Source organism: Aureobasidium subglaciale, assembly GCF_000721755.1.
Source record: "Aureobasidium subglaciale EXF-2481 unplaced genomic scaffold scaffold_18, whole genome shotgun sequence".
Classification (NCBI taxonomy): Eukaryota; Fungi; Ascomycota; class Dothideomycetes; order Dothideales; family Saccotheciaceae; genus Aureobasidium; species Aureobasidium subglaciale.
In genome coordinates, this window is record NW_013566977.1 from 514,272 (window position 1) to 531,257 (window position 16,986).

At 51.0% G+C, this 16,986-nt stretch overlaps 8 protein-coding genes across 8 annotated transcripts; 6 read left to right on the forward strand and 2 right to left on the reverse strand.

Annotated features, from left to right (window-relative positions):
- Positions 1–2: 2 nt before the first annotated feature.
- AUEXF2481DRAFT_81815 (uncharacterized protein) lies at positions 3–1,884 on the reverse strand. The gene is made up of 2 exons (XM_013486199.1): positions 1,547–1,884; positions 3–1,488 (listed from the first exon to the last, which is right to left on the reverse strand). Exons 1-2 carry the CDS (start codon positions 1,755–1,757, stop codon positions 143–145), a joined length of 1,557 nt encoding a protein of 518 aa, XP_013341653.1. The 5' UTR covers positions 1,758–1,884; the 3' UTR covers positions 3–142.
- Positions 1,885–2,392: 508 nt separating this feature from the next.
- Positions 2,393–3,185, forward strand: AUEXF2481DRAFT_7145 (uncharacterized protein; the record flags this gene model as incomplete). Its single annotated transcript, XM_013486064.1, has 3 exons — positions 2,393–2,572; positions 2,629–3,038; positions 3,098–3,185. 3 exons carry the CDS (start codon positions 2,393–2,395, stop codon positions 3,183–3,185), a joined length of 678 nt encoding a protein of 225 aa, XP_013341518.1.
- A 195-nt stretch (positions 3,186–3,380) lies between these two features.
- AUEXF2481DRAFT_7146 (uncharacterized protein) lies at positions 3,381–4,061 on the reverse strand (the record flags this gene model as incomplete). The annotated part of the gene is made up of 1 exon (XM_013486065.1): positions 3,381–4,061. The coding sequence occupies one exon, from the start codon at positions 4,059–4,061 to the stop codon at positions 3,381–3,383; it is 681 nt and encodes a 226-aa protein (XP_013341519.1).
- A 223-nt stretch (positions 4,062–4,284) lies between these two features.
- On the forward strand, positions 4,285–5,925 carry AUEXF2481DRAFT_358153 (uncharacterized protein). Its single transcript, XM_013486243.1, has one exon. It carries the CDS (start codon positions 4,449–4,451, stop codon positions 5,556–5,558), a length of 1,110 nt encoding a protein of 369 aa, XP_013341697.1. The 5' UTR covers positions 4,285–4,448; the 3' UTR covers positions 5,559–5,925.
- Positions 5,815–7,427, forward strand: AUEXF2481DRAFT_7148 (uncharacterized protein; the record flags this gene model as incomplete). Its single annotated transcript, XM_013486066.1, has 3 exons — positions 5,815–6,219; positions 6,294–6,552; positions 6,610–7,427. 3 exons carry the CDS (start codon positions 5,815–5,817, stop codon positions 7,425–7,427), a joined length of 1,482 nt encoding a protein of 493 aa, XP_013341520.1.
- A 1,943-nt stretch (positions 7,428–9,370) lies between these two features.
- Positions 9,371–12,810, forward strand: AUEXF2481DRAFT_7149 (uncharacterized protein; the record flags this gene model as incomplete). Its single annotated transcript, XM_013486067.1, has 5 exons — positions 9,371–9,564; positions 9,621–9,703; positions 9,762–10,450; positions 10,503–12,472; positions 12,525–12,810. 5 exons carry the CDS (start codon positions 9,371–9,373, stop codon positions 12,808–12,810), a joined length of 3,222 nt encoding a protein of 1,073 aa, XP_013341521.1.
- Positions 12,811–14,565: 1,755 nt separating this feature from the next.
- AUEXF2481DRAFT_358299 (uncharacterized protein) lies at positions 14,566–15,293 on the forward strand. The gene has a single exon (XM_013486244.1). The coding sequence runs from the start codon at positions 14,672–14,674 to the stop codon at positions 15,059–15,061; it is 390 nt and encodes a 129-aa protein (XP_013341698.1). The 5' UTR covers positions 14,566–14,671; the 3' UTR covers positions 15,062–15,293.
- A 232-nt stretch (positions 15,294–15,525) lies between these two features.
- On the forward strand, positions 15,526–16,311 carry AUEXF2481DRAFT_31652 (uncharacterized protein; the record flags this gene model as incomplete). The annotated part of the gene is made up of 1 exon (XM_013486107.1): positions 15,526–16,311. The coding sequence occupies one exon, from the start codon at positions 15,526–15,528 to the stop codon at positions 16,309–16,311; it is 786 nt and encodes a 261-aa protein (XP_013341561.1).
- Positions 16,312–16,986: the final 675 nt, after the last annotated feature.

Here is a 16,986-nt window from a genome sequence, read left to right on the forward strand (position 1 = left end):
TAGTCATTGAGATATATGATATTCGTGTGGTTGTAGAATCGGTTCCAACAACTGTAGCGGCCACGCGCATTCTATCTGCTCTCGCGAAACATTTTTATGGACTCCTTTCTCCCCTCCACGATACCACGCTATATCCTATGCTCTAATCAAATTTGATCTTGATGCCCAACACTCTGTCAAGAAGACCAAGGAAAACTGACAATGCGAAAGCGACCGGTGGTAGAGATAAAAACACTCCGAACAGACTTGCAAATCTCATAATCCAGACAACCACAGTGCGCACTGCATGATCCTTCAAGTTCAGCTGAGGTGCCTTTCCTCGCGAGAACGTCGAGTCTTTGAATTCAAACGGCAAAGTCGCTCCCAGATGATCGATCGCGACCTTTAGACCACTGCTAAAGCCATCTTCGTGGAAGCCGTACTTTGTCCAGGCGCCGCAATAGCTGATGCCCGAGGTATTCTGAATCTCGTTCAGTCTATTTTGCGATTTGACAGCTGCTGGAGTGTAAAGTGGGTGTCGATAAACGAATTTACCCTGAGTACACCCTGGCGCAGGCTCGTGAGGCGGATTCATCGTGACCAGCACTGGCCCAAACTTAGACTCTGGGATGTGTTGCAACAAGTTCATCCAGTATGTCAAACTCACACCAGCAGGATGCTCGAGCTTTGATGATGCGGAAGTTGTCAAGTAATTCCATGCTGTGAAGACCGGCCTTCTCAGAGGCATCAAGGAGAGGTCGGAGTGCAGATATGCGATATTCTCAGAAGTCTGGAATGCACCCAAGATCTCTTCTTCCTTCTCTGACGGCGGTACTCGCGATTTGGCAGCCAGAAGAGGTAGAATGTCATCTCCGTGGCAAGCCATGATTACATGATCGAAGGTCGACGACTCTTGAGTACCACTCAATGGGCTCTTGTAGCTGACTTCCACGACGGATTTACCATTCTGGTTCATCCTCGTCACACCCGTGATAGGGGTTGATGTGTGAAAGTGAAACCTTCTCGAGTCAGAGCTGCGGACAATAGCATCAATGTACTTTTGGGAGCCACCCTTGATGGTCAGCCAAGTGGGTCGTGCTGCAATGGTAGACAGCAGGTGGTGATTCCACATGAAACGGACCAGCGTCAGTACTGGAAACTCCAAACTTGTTTTGTCTGGAGATGTGCTCCACACCGCGGCAGTCATAGGAATAAGGTAGTCGTCCTTGAATGCTTGGGAATAACCTTCCTCCTCCAAATAATCACCAACCGTCTGATCTGTGCGCGAAGAGTCATCCTCGGTGAGAAGATCCAAGGCGAACTGATTGAAGCGAATGATGTCGAAGATCATACGCCACATCTTAGGTTTGAAAATGTTCTCCCTTTGAGCAAAGATGCCCTCCCCAGAGCCGGACCATTCAAACTCGCCATGGTTACGAGACACACTGAAAGTCATCTCGGTAGGCACAATGTCTACCTTGACATAGTCTAGAAATCTGATCAGATTTGCTAAGATTCGGTCAGCAACGTGGTAAAGTGGAAACCGGACATGGTGGCCAAAGCATACGATATGTGGCAGAGTTCATGACAATGAAGCCAGTATCAACAGGAGTGGAATGCTCGCCATGTGTGAAGGTCTGTGTATTTGTATGGCCTCCCAGACGATCAGACTTCTCAAAGACATGAACTTCATGATCAGTATTCTGCAATGCCCATGCCGCACCTAAGCCGGCACATCCACTACCAACGATGGCAACACGCTTTCGTTCCGAATGCATTGTCAAGGAGATACAATGTAGTGCGAATGTTTAGTCTTGGGAGGAAACAACTTATGGCACACACTGTCAAGCAGTGAACACAGTGTCAGTATTGAGGAGAAACTCGGAAGCGCCGGGCTAATTGTACATTGTGAAGAACGCGTCTGTTGGAGGACGTGAGGCGTTGAAGCTCAATGCGGCAAGCGTCATCGAGGAAGCACTGGCCGCCGGAGACCCAGTCCTTCCGGCGACAAGGTTATGTCAAGATCAAGCGTGTATACCATTGGTCTTTTGAGTATCGTCTGGATGACGCTGTGCGACGCGCACGGAATGGATGTCAGACATGATGATTGTCTAGCAATACAATATCGTAAGAAGGGGAGCCTGAGGGCGCCGGCCTGATCGATCTTGCCCAGGAAGTGGGTGGTCCGAGCTTAGGTGTAATGCGGCCGCCTCCAACATCATCGTCCCTATCCCCGACTCGACACACATGGTAGAGCAATCAAGCAAGCACAAAAACACAAAGACTAAACACAAGACCTCAAGCCCGGAGGGTTAGACAATACAATCGCATCACTCCACCTCCAAACGACTACATACGCGTATACCGGACGCTTCCTCTCTCTTGTCGCCTACAGCACAACACAGTAGCAAGCATGGCCAACCCAATGGATACCGATGCTGGATCTGAGCTGTTCAGCAACTACGAGGCCGAACTCAAGCTCGTCCAAGCCGATCTGAACCAGAAACTGGAACAGCTCGCCGAACTATCCGGAGAAGAGCGCAAGGCTGCCATCAGTCGCGCACAACACTCACTTGAAGAGGCCACCGAGATCGTGAGTCGCCCTTTGCGTCTGGCGCCTTGTGCTTCCTACTAACTCATCGCTTCCAGTTGGATTCGATGCGGCTGGAGAAAGAGAACTTGCCCTCAAACCAAAAGACAAAGACGAACCAACGCTTCCGCAACTACACCCACGACATCGATATGGCCAAACAGAAACTGAAGGGCCTGTCGAGCGACAAGTCTGCCCTTTTCGGAAGACGCTACACCGATAATCCCACCGGTGACGATCAGCTTGAGCAAAGACAGCAACTTCTGTCCGGTACCGATAGACTCGAACGCTCAAGTGGCCGCCTACGTGAGAGTCAGAGAATCGCTCTGGAAACTGAAAACATTGGAAGCAATACTCTTGCGGACTTGGCCAGACAAAGAGAAGTCATTGAGCACTCTCGCGATGTCCTCATCGAGGGTGAAGGCTACACCGACAGAAGCAATAAGACGCTGAAGCAGATGGCTCGTAGGTAATGCTGACTCCACGTTCCAACAACTACATCGTCGACCTCTGACTAACTTTGCTCAGAATGGCTACGAATAAGATAATCACTATCGCCATTATTACTGTGCTGGTTCTTCTGATTCTCGCTGTCATTATCAGCAAGTTCAGATAGACAACAAGTTCCTGAACACCATCTTTGCCTTGTTTTCTTGTCTCTTCTGTTTTTTTACTCATTTTCGGCGCGGATGGAGTTCGGATGGCGGGCATCAGTTTCTGAGAGGCGGATAAGTTCTTTTTCTTCGTACCAAGTCTAACTTAATCCTTTCCCACGTAATACAGCGCCTCTTAGCATATTGCGCACACACTTCTACAACTTGGCTTGCTTGATGTATTTGCTAAAGAACTTGGTCAGTGCAGCGTCGACTTCTTTGGCCTTGGTGTATTTCAGATAATGTGGCCCACCCTCAATGACCTGAAGCGTTGCGTCTGGGCTGTTGACGAAGAGCTTGATCTCCTCCTGAGCATTGGCAACACTGTACACAACGTCCTGATCTCCATGCAGCCACAACACAGGGATCCCCACGTCAAACAGTCTGCTATGTAGACCATCTCTGTTACGCAAATTGATGGCACACATTCTCGCTCGTCTGCGGCCATCGTCTCCATCCCAGTTCTTCTGGGTAGCTTTGACCCAGAACTTTCCGTCTTCGGTTGGGATGTCTTTGCCAAAGCCCGTGAAGTTCATAAAGTGGTAAAATTCGTTTGCTGGTTTGAACGATGGTGTACCTTGGCTAGTACCTAGGACAAATACCTTGCCCTTGATATCCAGAGTGTCCAGGACTTGCAGATTCATGACAACGCTAGCCCAGTAGGTGGAATTCTCGGTCTTCGCTCTGGTCTGGCCATGACCTAGCAGCTCAATGGCTAGCAAGTTAGCTAGCTTGTTCAGGTCCTTGTTTTCGTATTGGTGTCTGTACAGATCTGCGCTCGTACCGGACGAATTGCAAAGGACGAGTGTAGACTTGGAAGAGTCATAGGGATGTGGCATGTATGTGCTTGCATTATTTGAGGGATCGCTCCTTCCAATGATCGACTTATGAATAACCACTCCATATAAATGTTCTCCACTCGTCTGCTCAGCAAAGAGCGTTTAGCGACCTTGATGAGCTGATGGGGAACTTTAATCGAGGCTGTAAAATTTGGACCGAGCTTTTGCCTGAACCATACCGCCTTGGCAACTGTACCACAGCTCTTGTTTGCTGTGTCGCTGCGTGATCATTGCTTTCCCAACACACATATGTAGGCATCATTGCGCTGTGTGTGGGTTTGGTTCAATGTCATAGTCCTCCTCAGTAAGCGCATGCTGCACTGCTCCTTGTACAAGACGTCGCCCAGAACGCATTAGCGGCATCTCTTCCGCCGAAAATCCCAACAAATGTCAATCACGTTCCTGTATGCCAGTGGCTTTAATGCCTTTGGTCAGCTCTCTCCCGACTCAACTCAAGACATCACACAGCCTGAGGTGCTCGTAGTCTCTCAGGACAGCGACATCAAGGACACCAAGGTCTTGTTTTCTGGCTGGAGCGAGACTGCATTCTATCAGCATGGCAGGGGTAAGGCAAACGGTTGCATCAAGAGGCATGGTAGCACCAAGATCGTTCAAGAAGCACCACTATTCGATCTGACTTCAGGATTTGGCGATCACAATGGCCTTCTAGGCGTCCTCAGTCGCAAAGGAGGTGTTGCCTTTACCGAGGACAATCAAATTGAAGCACATACTGCAACAGCAGACGCACTCTCAGACGAAGAAACGCCAGGCATTGCATATTTGGCTGTAGCCGGTAATGGTCATGTTGCTGTCGTACTTGCGGCTGCCAGTTCTCCTCGAAACAGCATCTTGGAGTTCACGTCTTTCGCCAAATTTCGCGAATGGTTCGACGACGAGGTGAATGACCTGCATGGTCCTAGCGCCAGCCATACTGTTCCTGGTCGTGTTGCTCAACTAGTCGCCAATGTCACTGGATTCGTATGTCTTACGCAGGACGGCAATGTCTATAGCTGGGGTGACGCAAGACATAGCTCACTAGGTCGTAGCGTCGCTGAGACAGAAGCGAGATATCCAGGACTTGTCGGTTCGCTCGGGGGTGTCCACATCAAGAAGATCGCCTCCGATGGGTGGATGACGGCAGCCTTGTCAGAAGACGGCGCAGTGTATCTTTTTGGCACAGGAACCCCTGGCACTGAGCACTCGATATCCTGTCTTCGCGAGCTGGAGTCGACACAAGCAGCACTGGTCGAGATCGAAGGGACAGGAGAGTCCCTCGACTTTCTGGATGTTGCGGTAGGCGACGGACACGTCCTCCTGCTCGTGCAGGATGGACGAGTCTTCGCTGCTGGCGACAATCGCAATGGTCAACTAGGTCTTGGGTCGAAGGCTGCAAGCTATATCTCAGACTGGTCGGAAGTCATGGTTCCAGATCATCGTCGTTGCACTGCAATATATGCGGGTCCGAAAGCATCTTTCTTTCAGACCACAGAAGGCTGAAGCAAGTGAGTCGGTTAACAACTCCAGATGGCCGCTCAGACCAACCCCCCACTAGCGTCCTTTCCTCAGAAGCACAACACGAATTTCCAGGCTGGTGGTCGCTGCTATACTGCCGCCTTGGCACGTATTTGGGTGGACTTCGCACCAACCTGCTGATATTCATTTTGCCTCGGCTTCTGGCTTTCAAAGCTGCGTCCGCGCATTGTTAGTACCATTGACCTCCCCCGACTTTCCAAGATACACCGGCGCAAGAGTCATGGCTATCATGCATTCAGGAGTCAGAGATCGTGTCTTCAATGGCAGGAAGCAAACAGGCAAGCTGCATATCGCCCAAGCTAATCCAAACACTACCACGCCCGCCGTCCCACGTCCCGCGGTGAAGACCTGTGCTGTGTGCTACAAGGACCAGCCCCCCAATGTCTTCCCTGACATCAACCATTCTGGACAGCACAACCATGAACCAAACACCTGCCGCAAATGTTTCAACCGCTACATTGTCGGTCAAATCGGCTCGGGTCAAGATCGCATCAAGTGCGCCGAGTGCCAGGAACATTTGAGCTATGAGATCGTCAGGCAGATTGTTTCTAAGACGTCTCTGGGCATGTACGACAAGGTCCTGCTGAAGCGTTGCGTTGAAGAGGACGACGACTTCCACTACTGTGTAAGTTGAACATACTTGATGATCCGATCAAGCATGCGTATTGAGAAAACAGTACTGACTTTAACCACGTATAGATGTCGGCCAAGTGCAAGTCGGGACAAATCCATATCGGTGGACTTGATTCTCCCCTCTTCAACTGTAAGGTGTGCAAGCGTAAGCATTGTGTGGACTGCAAGGTTCCCTTGCACGAGGGCGAGTCTTGCGACGATTACCAGGCTCGCCACGATGAAGAGACTTTGCAATCAGAGGCTGCCGTCTTTGCAATGTCCAGAGCTTGCCCTGGAGGATGTGGCGCCAGAATTGAGAGAGACGGAGGTTGCCCCCACATGCTATGTGAGTGGTCCCGCAATCTCACTCACTCAGATGTGGATGCTGACAGGGTAACTATAGGCACCAAGTGCGGTCACGAGTTTTGTTTCCTTTGCCTCGGCGACTACAACCATGCCGCCACTGAGGGCATGTGTCCCTCGCAGACAATGGCTCAACCCGAACCGTACAACCCCTCAGCTGCCGCCATCAAAGCTCGTCGGGCAGAGCGTCAAGCTCGCAAGCACGCTCACAGCGAAGAGGACGAGTCGTCAGTGGTCTTGCTTGGCACAATCACAAAGCCCTGCCCTAAATGCAAGGTGCCTATCGAGAAGAATGGCGGCTGCGACCACATGACCTGCGCCAGCTGCCACTACCAGTTCTGCTGGTTGTGCTCTACCGACTACGCCCTCATTCTGAGGTCCGACAACCGCGCCCACGCAGTCGATTGCGTCTACCATCCTGCTCATTCCAGAAGTCGCGTTGAACCCTCCAAGTCTGGTCCCGAAGGAAACAAGGAGAGTGTCGAAAGGTCCAGAGAGTCCAACGCCTTTCCCAGAACTGTCAACAAAGACACCGACGAAGATGAAGTGACTCTCGAGAAGCGCAACGCTGCACAGGCCGAGCTCTCAGACGATGAGCACGAAGAAGGAGGCAGCAAAAAGAAGCAGAAGGTTAAGCTCACTGGTACCAAGAAAAAGGCACACAACGCAAAGAAGGCTGCTGTGCTGAGAAGCGTCCCCAAGGCGAGAGGCAGCGCTACCAAGATGGCAGCTGGCACAGCTGCCCGTCGCGGCACCAGGACTGGTCTTCGAAGCTCGACCGCCACCGCATCGAGCAGACCTGTCACTCGCGCTCAGAGCCGCGCTCTGGAAGCTCAGCAGGCCGGTGGCGCTCGTTGAACTACCAGAGAGTTTGAATCACAAACTGAACGACTATCGACATGTAGAATCAGTTGAAGCTGCACTGCTGTTGGTGAACTAGGCGTCAACCATCTCGTCTGTTTACACATCGGTATAATCTCACTGTTTATTACACTGTCGCTGACGTTGGTTCTATATCATCATCAGTAGGCAACGTCGATCTCTGAACAGGTTATGAAAGATGAGGGGGGAAAGGAGGAACATTGGAGTATTCCGAAGCAAAACACGGCGATCTCTTTCCTGGGCCCCACGACAGACATTCGCGGTGTGATTACAGGATCGAGAAGAGACGGTGCGTCGGTCAAAACTAAGATGTGGTAAAACACGGCAGAGGAGAAAATCGAGTAGATAGCGCCCGCACCCACCTCGTTAACGAGGTTCAATAATACCAATCATCAGTGTTGCAATGAGCTCAATTCTGTTCCACGATTTCTTAGTCTTTCTGTACGTTCGAGGGATGTTGAGATTGCCTAAGCAGGTCGCTGTTATTGCACTAACTGCGCCAACTCGCAAAGTTCGACAAAAGGGTCGTGTAACGAGATGCCGCGCATTTCGATCACTGTGCAGTTGATGTACGTTACAAATGACATCGCCAAGACTCTTTGGGAACGGCATGACCCTGGCTTCACTTTTCCAATGCTCAACTGGCGAATACATCTAGTCTCGTTAGACTTGTTTCACTAATGATCGATGTGCTTAGGATAATGTGCAGGCTCATGTCGTGGCAACAGCTTCACATGGACGTTTTAGGTCAGCACAGCGTTGTGTGCTATTTGAGTCGAATTCCAGGAGGACTCACCAATAAATCATGTGGGCGGACGTTCTTTTGCATGGCTCTGGAACAATTGAGATGATCTCCTCCTGTTCATTTGCAAAACCAAAGTGATTGCCAATCTACGACAGGCCGTTCGCACTCTTCAAGGAAGTTAAGAAAACTCGACTCTGGCGATGGTGAGGCTCGTCACGCGTGTGTATTCGGAAAATGGACGAGGAGACGGGGAGACGCAGGACACGCTCGTTCAACGGTTAAGCATGCACAATCGATCAACAATTGAACCCGTCATGCGCAGCATGTGATTATGTCGCGCAGCTCCTCGGCCACATGCATCATGTAATCGTTCGGTGGTTCTCTCGCGAAGAGAAAATATATCGCGCGCGTACGGTTTCTCCAAGCGGTCAGTGATCAGCGGTTTGGGGGAGCTGGATAAACTGGAGAGTTGGCCTGGAGACTTTTTATCCGATGGAGAACTGCCACGAATGTTCGCCTTCTGGAGTTTGGAGACATCAATATCGTCAAGAGATACTCTGATCCTGGCAAAGCAAATCCGCGGGATATTTGTTCATGAGGTTGCTGAGATACATGGCAAGACGTACAGGGTATGCTGGCATAAGAGCGTCAGTTGCCCAACGCGGTCCTACACTCATCTAACCACAGAGCTCCCACATCGCAAACAGTGGTTCGCAGAAAACGAGATGATGCGCTGCGAGATTTTTGGCCTCCTCCTTGCATAGTCACCACGGGGCAGGACAAAGAAGGAAGCTGCGACTTTGACAGCTCCTTTGTTGTGGTGCGCGAATTTTGTTCCCCTCCACCGTTCTTGCAGCGAGTAAAATAATCGCGCATACCTCTTATGACCAACCCGTCGGGCAACAATCCTTTCGAGGCCTAGTTTGTCACAGATTTGGTAGGTGTGAAGAATATTGTCAACCATATGATTTTGGTCAAAGGATGCAGAAGGATTTATCATTTGGTTCTCTAGGGTGGGCAGAGCTACTATCGAGGCTCTGCTGCATTGTATATCTACCATCACCTCATTGTTCATGCAGTCCTCTCTTGTATCCTTTACTCTTCAATCTACAAGTCCCTCGACCGTACTGCTGCTTCTCCTGTCAATACACGTCTCAAGATCGAGGTCGTAGTCATGTCTTCCCAAGTTCAGGAGGAAGTATCTGAGCAGAAGGTTCCTCGCATCACGTACGCCAATGATGTCGAGAATCGCCCTCGTACTATGAGAGTGTCTAGTCGTATGTCGACGGACTCGATGTCGATACATTCGCTGTCGCGTCAGCGATCTGTTGACCCTTCCTTGGTCTTACCGCCACAGTTCAGGACTTTGTGAGCACCCTGAATCAAACCCAATGCAGTGCGATATGCTAACACAGAACCCAAAGGTCCTTCGATGTCGAGCAGAGTAAAGCAAGAAATGATGCGCCGGCGAAGGGTGCGCTAGATGGAACAGCAAAGAGCTCGAGCGGTACGAACAAGCGAGACGATCTAGTGTCACGTTCCAGATGGCTGATACATCGAAACAGACTTCAGTAGCTACGACTTGCACACGATCCCCATTGAAGAAGTCTTCGAACGTTTCTCGTCCTCGCCGACCACTGGCCTAGGCGTGGATCAGGCCATGGTCCTGCTAAGGAATATCGGCCTCAACAAGCTCACTGCACCACCATCCAACTGGCTGAAGAAGACCATCGCCTACCTCTTCGGAGGCTTCGGCTCTATCTTATTCGTTGCAGCTATAATGGTGTTTGTTGCATGGAAGCCTCTCGGTGATCCACCAGCACTTGCAAACTTAGCGCTTGCTATCGTCCTGGTCCTCGTTTGGCTCATCCAAGCAGCGTTTAGCTTTTGGCAAGACTTCTCGAGTGGTCGTGTCATGGCTTCGATAAATACCATGCTCCCCGATCAAGCAATGGTACTAAGAGAAGGAAACTGGTCAAGTGTCGAGGGTACTAAGCTCGTGCCCGGCGATGTCATAAAGATCGCCATGGGCAACAAGGTACCTGCAGATGTCAGATTCTTCGATGTTTCTTCAGACGCTCGTCTTGACCGATCCATCTTGACTGGCGAGGTTAAACCTCTAGTTGCGACTATCAAGTCTACTGACACAAACTTCCTCGAGACTGCCAACATCGGTCTTGCTGGAACCAACTGCACCACGGGCACCTTGCACGGAGTTGTCATCAGCACAGGTGATCACACTGTCTTCGGAAAGGTATTGTTTGCTTCAAGTTCCGGGGTCGAACACTGACACTAACTCGTCGTAGACTGCAAGGCTCACTAGTCACTCCAAGGAGAAGATGTCCCCTTTGCAAAGAGAGATTTTCATCTTTGTCGGCATCATCACCGCTTTGATGGTTTCGATGATCCTTCTTGTTATCATCGTCTGGGCCGCCTGGCTGCGCAAAGACTATCCAGATTGGATAAATGTTCCCACCCTGATCGTCGATTGCGTCTCGATTGCGGTTGCTTTCATCCCTGAAGGTCTACCTATCGCTGTTACAGCCAGTCTCACGATCACAGCTGGTATCATGAAGAAGAACAAGATCCTGGCAAAATCGTTGAAGACAGTTGAGACGCTTGGTGCTGTTAACGTCATCTGCTCAGACAAGACGGGCACGATAACTAAGAATTTGATGTCTGTCTCAGATTTCTGTATCGGTTATCATCCTCACCCAGCATCCAAGGCAGTCGAGATGGCCGATCAGACGCCGACCGTGGCTCGCTTGGCAATGGTGAGTGGTGTCTGCAATGCTGGCGAATTCGATGCTAGTACCAGAGACAAGCCAATCGCCGAGCGCAAAGTTCATGGTGATGCCACGGACAGAGCAGTGTTGATGTTTGCCGAGAGCATTATGCCTACGGCACGACTTCGCAGTTTGTGGCGTACGGTATACCGCATTGACTTCAACTCGAAGAACAAGTTCATGATCAGCGTCTGTCAGAACGACAACGACCCTCAACAAGGCATCCTCTTGACCACCAAAGGTGCTCCGGACGTTCTTATTGGCAAATGTTCGACATACATGGACCAGAATGGCAAACTCCAAGAGCTCGGAAATGAAGGTCGCTCGGTAATCGAGGCCATCAAGAACAAGTGGTCGTCTCAAGGCAAACGTGTTCTCCTGCTTGCCCAGAAGCCATTGACCCAAGTCAAGCTCAATCCGCAAGAGCAACCACAAGTCTACGAAGAATACGTGATGGCCCATGCCGCTTCTGGTATGACGCTTGTGGGCTTAGTTGCTATCGTTGACCCTCCGAGACCAGAGATGCCAGAGGTGGTCAGGACTCTGAAAGGCGCTGGTATCCGCATCTTTATGGTTACTGGTGACTTCAAGCTCACCGCTAAAGCTATCGCATCCGAGTGCGGCATCATCAGTCAAGAGACCGACGACGTTCATGCACTTGATTATGATCATAGTATTCATGATTCACATGGCTCGAAAGAAGGACACGCCAATTTTAGTGAACCTGCAAGGTCAATCGTGCTCAGCGGATCGGAGATCAGAAATCTAGAAGAGGATCAATGGGACAGACTGTGTCAGTACCAAGAAGCTGTCTTTGCTCGCTGTATTCCCGAGGACAAGTTGGTTATTGTCAAGAACTTGCAACAAAGAGGGCTTGTCACCGCCATGACAGGTGATGGTGTCAACGACGCACCATCCCTAAAAGCGGCAGACGTTGGCATTGCCATGGGCTCAGGCTCGACCATTGCCATCGAAGCAGCTGACTTGGTACTGCTAGACTCCTTCGCGGCAATCGTCGAGGCTGTCAAATACGGCCGTGTGGCTTACGACAACCTTCGCAAGACTATCTGCTACTTGTTGCCAGCCGGTAGTTTCTCCGAATTCTGGCCAGTGCTGACGAATGTGGTCTTTGGTTTACCACAAATTCTTTCGTCCTTCCTCATGATCATCATCTGCTGCTTCACAGATTGCGCTGCCGGAGTAGCTCTTGCGTATGAGGCTCCTGAAGCGGACGTGTTAAACCGCCCGCCTCGCTCGAAGAAAGACAGACTTGTTGACTGGAAGCTGATCTTACATGCGTACGGCTTCGTTGGTCTGTTCGAAACAGCGCTCTCTTTCACAGTCAGTTACTGGTTCGCACAACGTCGTGGCCTGTCTTTTGGAGAGCTGTGGTTCGGATTTGGTGCAACTCCTGCGGGAATGTCAGACGACACCAAGAACCTCATTCTCAACATCGCGTCGTCAATCTATTTTGTCAACTTGGTCGTAATGTAAGTCAGCGTTTGTGCCTGGAACAGAACAGCAAGCTAACAGTCGTTCAAGGCAATGGTTCAACCTCTTGAGTGTCCGCACCCGTCGACTCTCGCTCCTCAATCACGCGCCCTGGAAAAACCCCTACCTGCTACCGGCCATTATCTTCTCCATGCTTATCGCAATCTTCTTCTTGTATGTGCCCAAGTTCCACAGCGTCCTTGGCACTGCAATCGTGCCAGTCGAATATTGGTTCTTGCCTTTCGCCTTCGGAATGGGCTTGTTGCTACTTGATGAGACAAGGAAATTCCTTGTCAGAAGGTTTCCCAGGACAATCCTTGCAAAAATGGCGTGGTAGACCCTGGTTCGGTTTGTGCTCGGGAGGGCAAGACAAGAGTGTGGTACACTCATGTATATACTTTGTACTGGCGGTTGCGAGGTTTTCGTGTGTCGATCCCTTCTTTCTTCGCCCATGTGTGCAGGGTCGCGATGAGGAAGTGTAGCTGCTAACTGCCTCCAATTTTCATATGTATGACAACGTCTTGGTGTTTCTGAAGCACGCCAAGCTTCCGGATGTGTTTCAACAATTGCCCGGTCAGTCTACACGATGCATGTTCATACCCAGGTTTGATACTTGAGCAATAGCTCACTAATATGGAAAGCTTCAGCACCATTACTTGATGACGTCTGACAAAAAAAGCTGCAACAGAAAGGGGCCGTCGTCATCAGCATCGGTATTGATGCGTCTCGCGAGGTACAAACACGCATGTCAATGGGAAGGCTGGAGGTTGCTTTTGGCGTGGCAGGGTGACCCAACATTTGTGACGGCTGTCGGGATCAGCCAAGATTTGGGCACGATGGTGGTCGATAAGATCCCGTCCTACGCTGTGCGGGATTGATCTGCCCGAAGGATGGCTGGTTTCTCGAACAAAGACACTGTTGAGTTATGCTGACTCGAATGACTCGTCCGTTGGCGATGTTAGACAAAGACTGCAGCGACGTACCGAGTCACCCTCGGACCTGCGGCGGACGTTGCTGCAGGAGGATGCAGGTTTTTCGACAGGACCCAGTTTGACAGCACGTTACGTTGGGTGGATAAAGTCCCTACAAAGGTACAAAGTCGATTGTACTTGCGAGTTGAATTCGTTGACGTGTCACACTCTGCTTCCACTCGCGCGTCAAGGAATTTTTAATCACGAATCTGCGCAGAGAGGTTAGAAGGTGTGGTGGGGGGGTATTCGCTCACCCGAGGCTAAAGCATTCGATGCAGCGACGCCAGGAAAGCAACGTTTGGACGAATAGTAGAATGCTTGTCAGGTGGCTGTCGATTAACATTCTGTGAAGAGGTTGGGAGCCCCGCCTTGAGTCTGTCAGATTCGGTTGTGTGCAGCGACAGATGCGCTTTCCCGACTTTCTCGCAGGCGTTGACCGGGTAAGGCAAGGACTGATGGACTCGTTGTACATGAACGCTCTGGTCCATGGTACCTGAGACACCGCACAAGACTGGTCTATCGTCTCTATTGCCTGTACAGAATTTCGGTTCAATGCACTGCCAGTCTCTAGACCTTTCGATGGTTGAGGCATGAAGCCAATTGGAATTTGTAACAACCTCTCAACTTCATCAGCCTTCATCCGCACTTGCAGTGAACCGCACTCGTCCGGTAAACTGCGCCTCGCTCCACGATGGCAGTCATCTTCTCACGGCAGATGTCGTTCTGCATATTTCCGCGATGACAACTCGACAAGGCTGCAATGCCACGAGTCACAGAGGCGCAGAGCGGACGACAAGCGAACCGATGAACGAGGCTGGGCATGCTGGTTTGACGAATTTGTGGTGCTGAAGCGCGGATGAGTAGAGAGCAGTACGGTAAACTCACAACTCTCGCGCTGCTTTGTGGACGGAATTCCTTCCTCGCTTCTGCCGCACCTGCAGACAGCCCGCGGATGATGTGGAACCACACCTCGATCACAAGCGCCAAGAGACAAAGTGGATGTGAGTGGACCCATGAGCCACGGCCCACAAAGAGACTTCGGAGTTTTCGGCGAGTGACTCTCCACGGTGCAAACCCGTCAGTGCCTTCACGGTTTCACCCACGAAGACGCAAGCACTATTAATCGCCAACGGGCCACACCCATTGCGCCGGGAGATTGACGGCAAGTTCGCTGAGCAAATTTCAAAGTGGTAAGAAAATTTCTTCGAGAGTTCCGAGCCAATCAGCATGCTGGCAATAAAGAGTTTTCGTCAGATTTTCGATTTGGCGTTAGCGCGCGAACATTGGGTTTTCTACAACCTTCCTCGAGCCCTACGGTACATGTCTTGCAGATGCTTGATGTTCGTGTGCCGTCCCTTGGGACGCGAATGTGCGAGTGCTTCATACATCAACAACCAATGCTCCTATGGTCAACAGTATCACCCGGCGCATAACTTCGTGCATGTCTGGAGCCATGTCAAGCCGACCAATCCAACCATGCACGCAGGGAATGCCGCACGTAACCTGGAACTGACGACTAAGTCAGACTTGGGCTTCGATCGAGACCTTGCAGCATGGCACCGTTCACCAGCCGCTGTACCAGCGAATGGTGGAGGAACAAGTCCCGGGAGTACCTGAAACGGCGCACGAATGACAGCGCCAGGAAGACCGGGTACCTGGACCGAGTGGGCCGTAGCATCAACTTACCACACCCCCCAAAAGAACAATGTCCGTCTTTGTCAACTCGCTGCCTGCTGTGATTGATCAATCCATCGGCCACTATCCCTCGATAGGGTTTCGCGTGTGAAAAAGCACATGGTAAGTCCAACCTCCAAGCTCCACCTAGGGCGGCTCAATATTTTTCAATTCTCTGTCTGGTGGGGAGCTTCTGGCTGGACCGAAAGCACGCATAAGAACAGCAGATTCCTGCTCGTATTTTCGCTTCTCTCTGGATCACCACCGTCTATCTCTCTCTAAATTGCTCTGGTTAGCAACGCTGCTGTGCAGTTCACTCTTTCACTGCTCGCCACATCAGTCTCTACCACTAAAGTCTTCACTTTACCTCGATCTCACGACAGTCCTTGAACACCCCAGTCATCAAAATGAAGAACTCTGTGTACGCTACTGCCGCCCTGGTGGCCGCTGCCGCTGCCGACTCTGTCGGAAGCGCCATCGTCGTCAACAAGTGCAACTACGACGTGACCCTCGTCAACGTTCCTTCCGCCAACGGTGGTTACTCTGAGGTCGACAAGACTCTGTCTCCTTCCGACACCTACACCCAGAAGTGGACCTCGCTTAGCAACGGAAACGGCTGGTCTATCAAGCTCTCCAACAGCACTTCGCTCGACAACATCCTGCAGTACGAGTACACTTACCAGAACGACGGAACCATTTGGTATGACTTGAGCGAGATCAATGGCAACCCATGGAACGGTAACTGGGAGATTACCGCCAACTCTGGCGCCTGCACTCCCAAGCAGCAGGCTTACCGCTACGCTACCGATGATGCCTATGGCATGCAGTCCTGCGCTGCCGATGCCATCATCACCGTCACTCTTTGCTCCGGCGAGGACCAGAACGACAGCGCCGCTTCTTCCGCTTCCACCTCGGTTGCCGCAGAGTCCACTGAGTCTCACTCTGTCTACTCGGCTACCGCTTCCGCTCCCGCTACCAGCCAGGCTCCTACCAGCACCCACCAGATCTTCTGGGTCACCGCTTCCGTCCAGGCTCCTGCCACCACTCTCCAGACCTCTGTCATCACCCAGGCCCCTAGCGCCGACAGTGCTGATGTTATCGTGACTGCCACTTACGTGGTCACCACCACTCAGTGGACCCACTCATGGGGCAAGCGCGAGCATCAACACCGCCGTCACCCCCACGGCAACTAGAGCAATATTTCTCTAGACGAGCACCCTGGATGTTGACATTCGGGTGTTTGAATGCCACGATGTTTGACTCGGATCTGATTTATGACAATCTTCTTCTTTCGGCCCCGTGAGCTGTTTGAGCTTGCCTCATCCGATCATGGCCTCCGCCCTCTTTCTTTCATCTTCTGAATGAACATTCTTGGTGGTGTGAGTTGCATCGCGATGCTCTCACGGCTTGGCGATCTTTCTTCTTTTTACGCGCTGGGTTCTTTCGAGAATCATCGGCTGGTCGGGTTTTTTTTCTTTTCTGTGCTTCTCTTCAAGAGGGCATCAAGTTGTTCATGGCGCTGATGGTCGTTGGGATAAAAAAGGTTGGGACCTTTGCATGGACAACACGGTACACTGTATGAGTGATGTTCAGCAGAGACAAGCTGCCAGCCTCGGCAAGAACGAATTTCCTTCTCACGTAACTTCTTCGACGACCAAAAGATGCCACTTGGGATCTTTTAGGATTCACGACATTTCTTTACATACAACATCAAGATAGAGACAATCGATCTCATCCATTCATTGACCTTTGCCTTGCTTACCTCTGTGATGCTGCATCTATTATGTATGGACCATCGATTGTGCAGTTTTTCTCACGCACAGCATCTTAGCAATAATTACTTGTCGTCTTTGCGTTTGTCGCTCAAT

Coding starts and splice junctions, on each gene's coding strand:
- AUEXF2481DRAFT_81815 (XM_013486199.1), bottom strand. CDS start 1,757: ATGCATTCGGAACGAAAGCGTGTTGCCATCGTTGGTAGTGGATGTGCC. Junction 1,489..1,546: donor CATGAACTCTGCCACATATC/GTATGCTTTGGC, acceptor ACCGAATCTTAG/CAAATCTGATCAGATTTCTA.
- AUEXF2481DRAFT_358153 (XM_013486243.1), top strand. CDS start 4,449: ATGTCAATCACGTTCCTGTATGCCAGTGGCTTTAATGCCTTTGGTCAG.
- AUEXF2481DRAFT_358299 (XM_013486244.1), top strand. CDS start 14,672: ATGCTGGCAATAAAGAGTTTTCGTCAGATTTTCGATTTGGCGTTAGCG.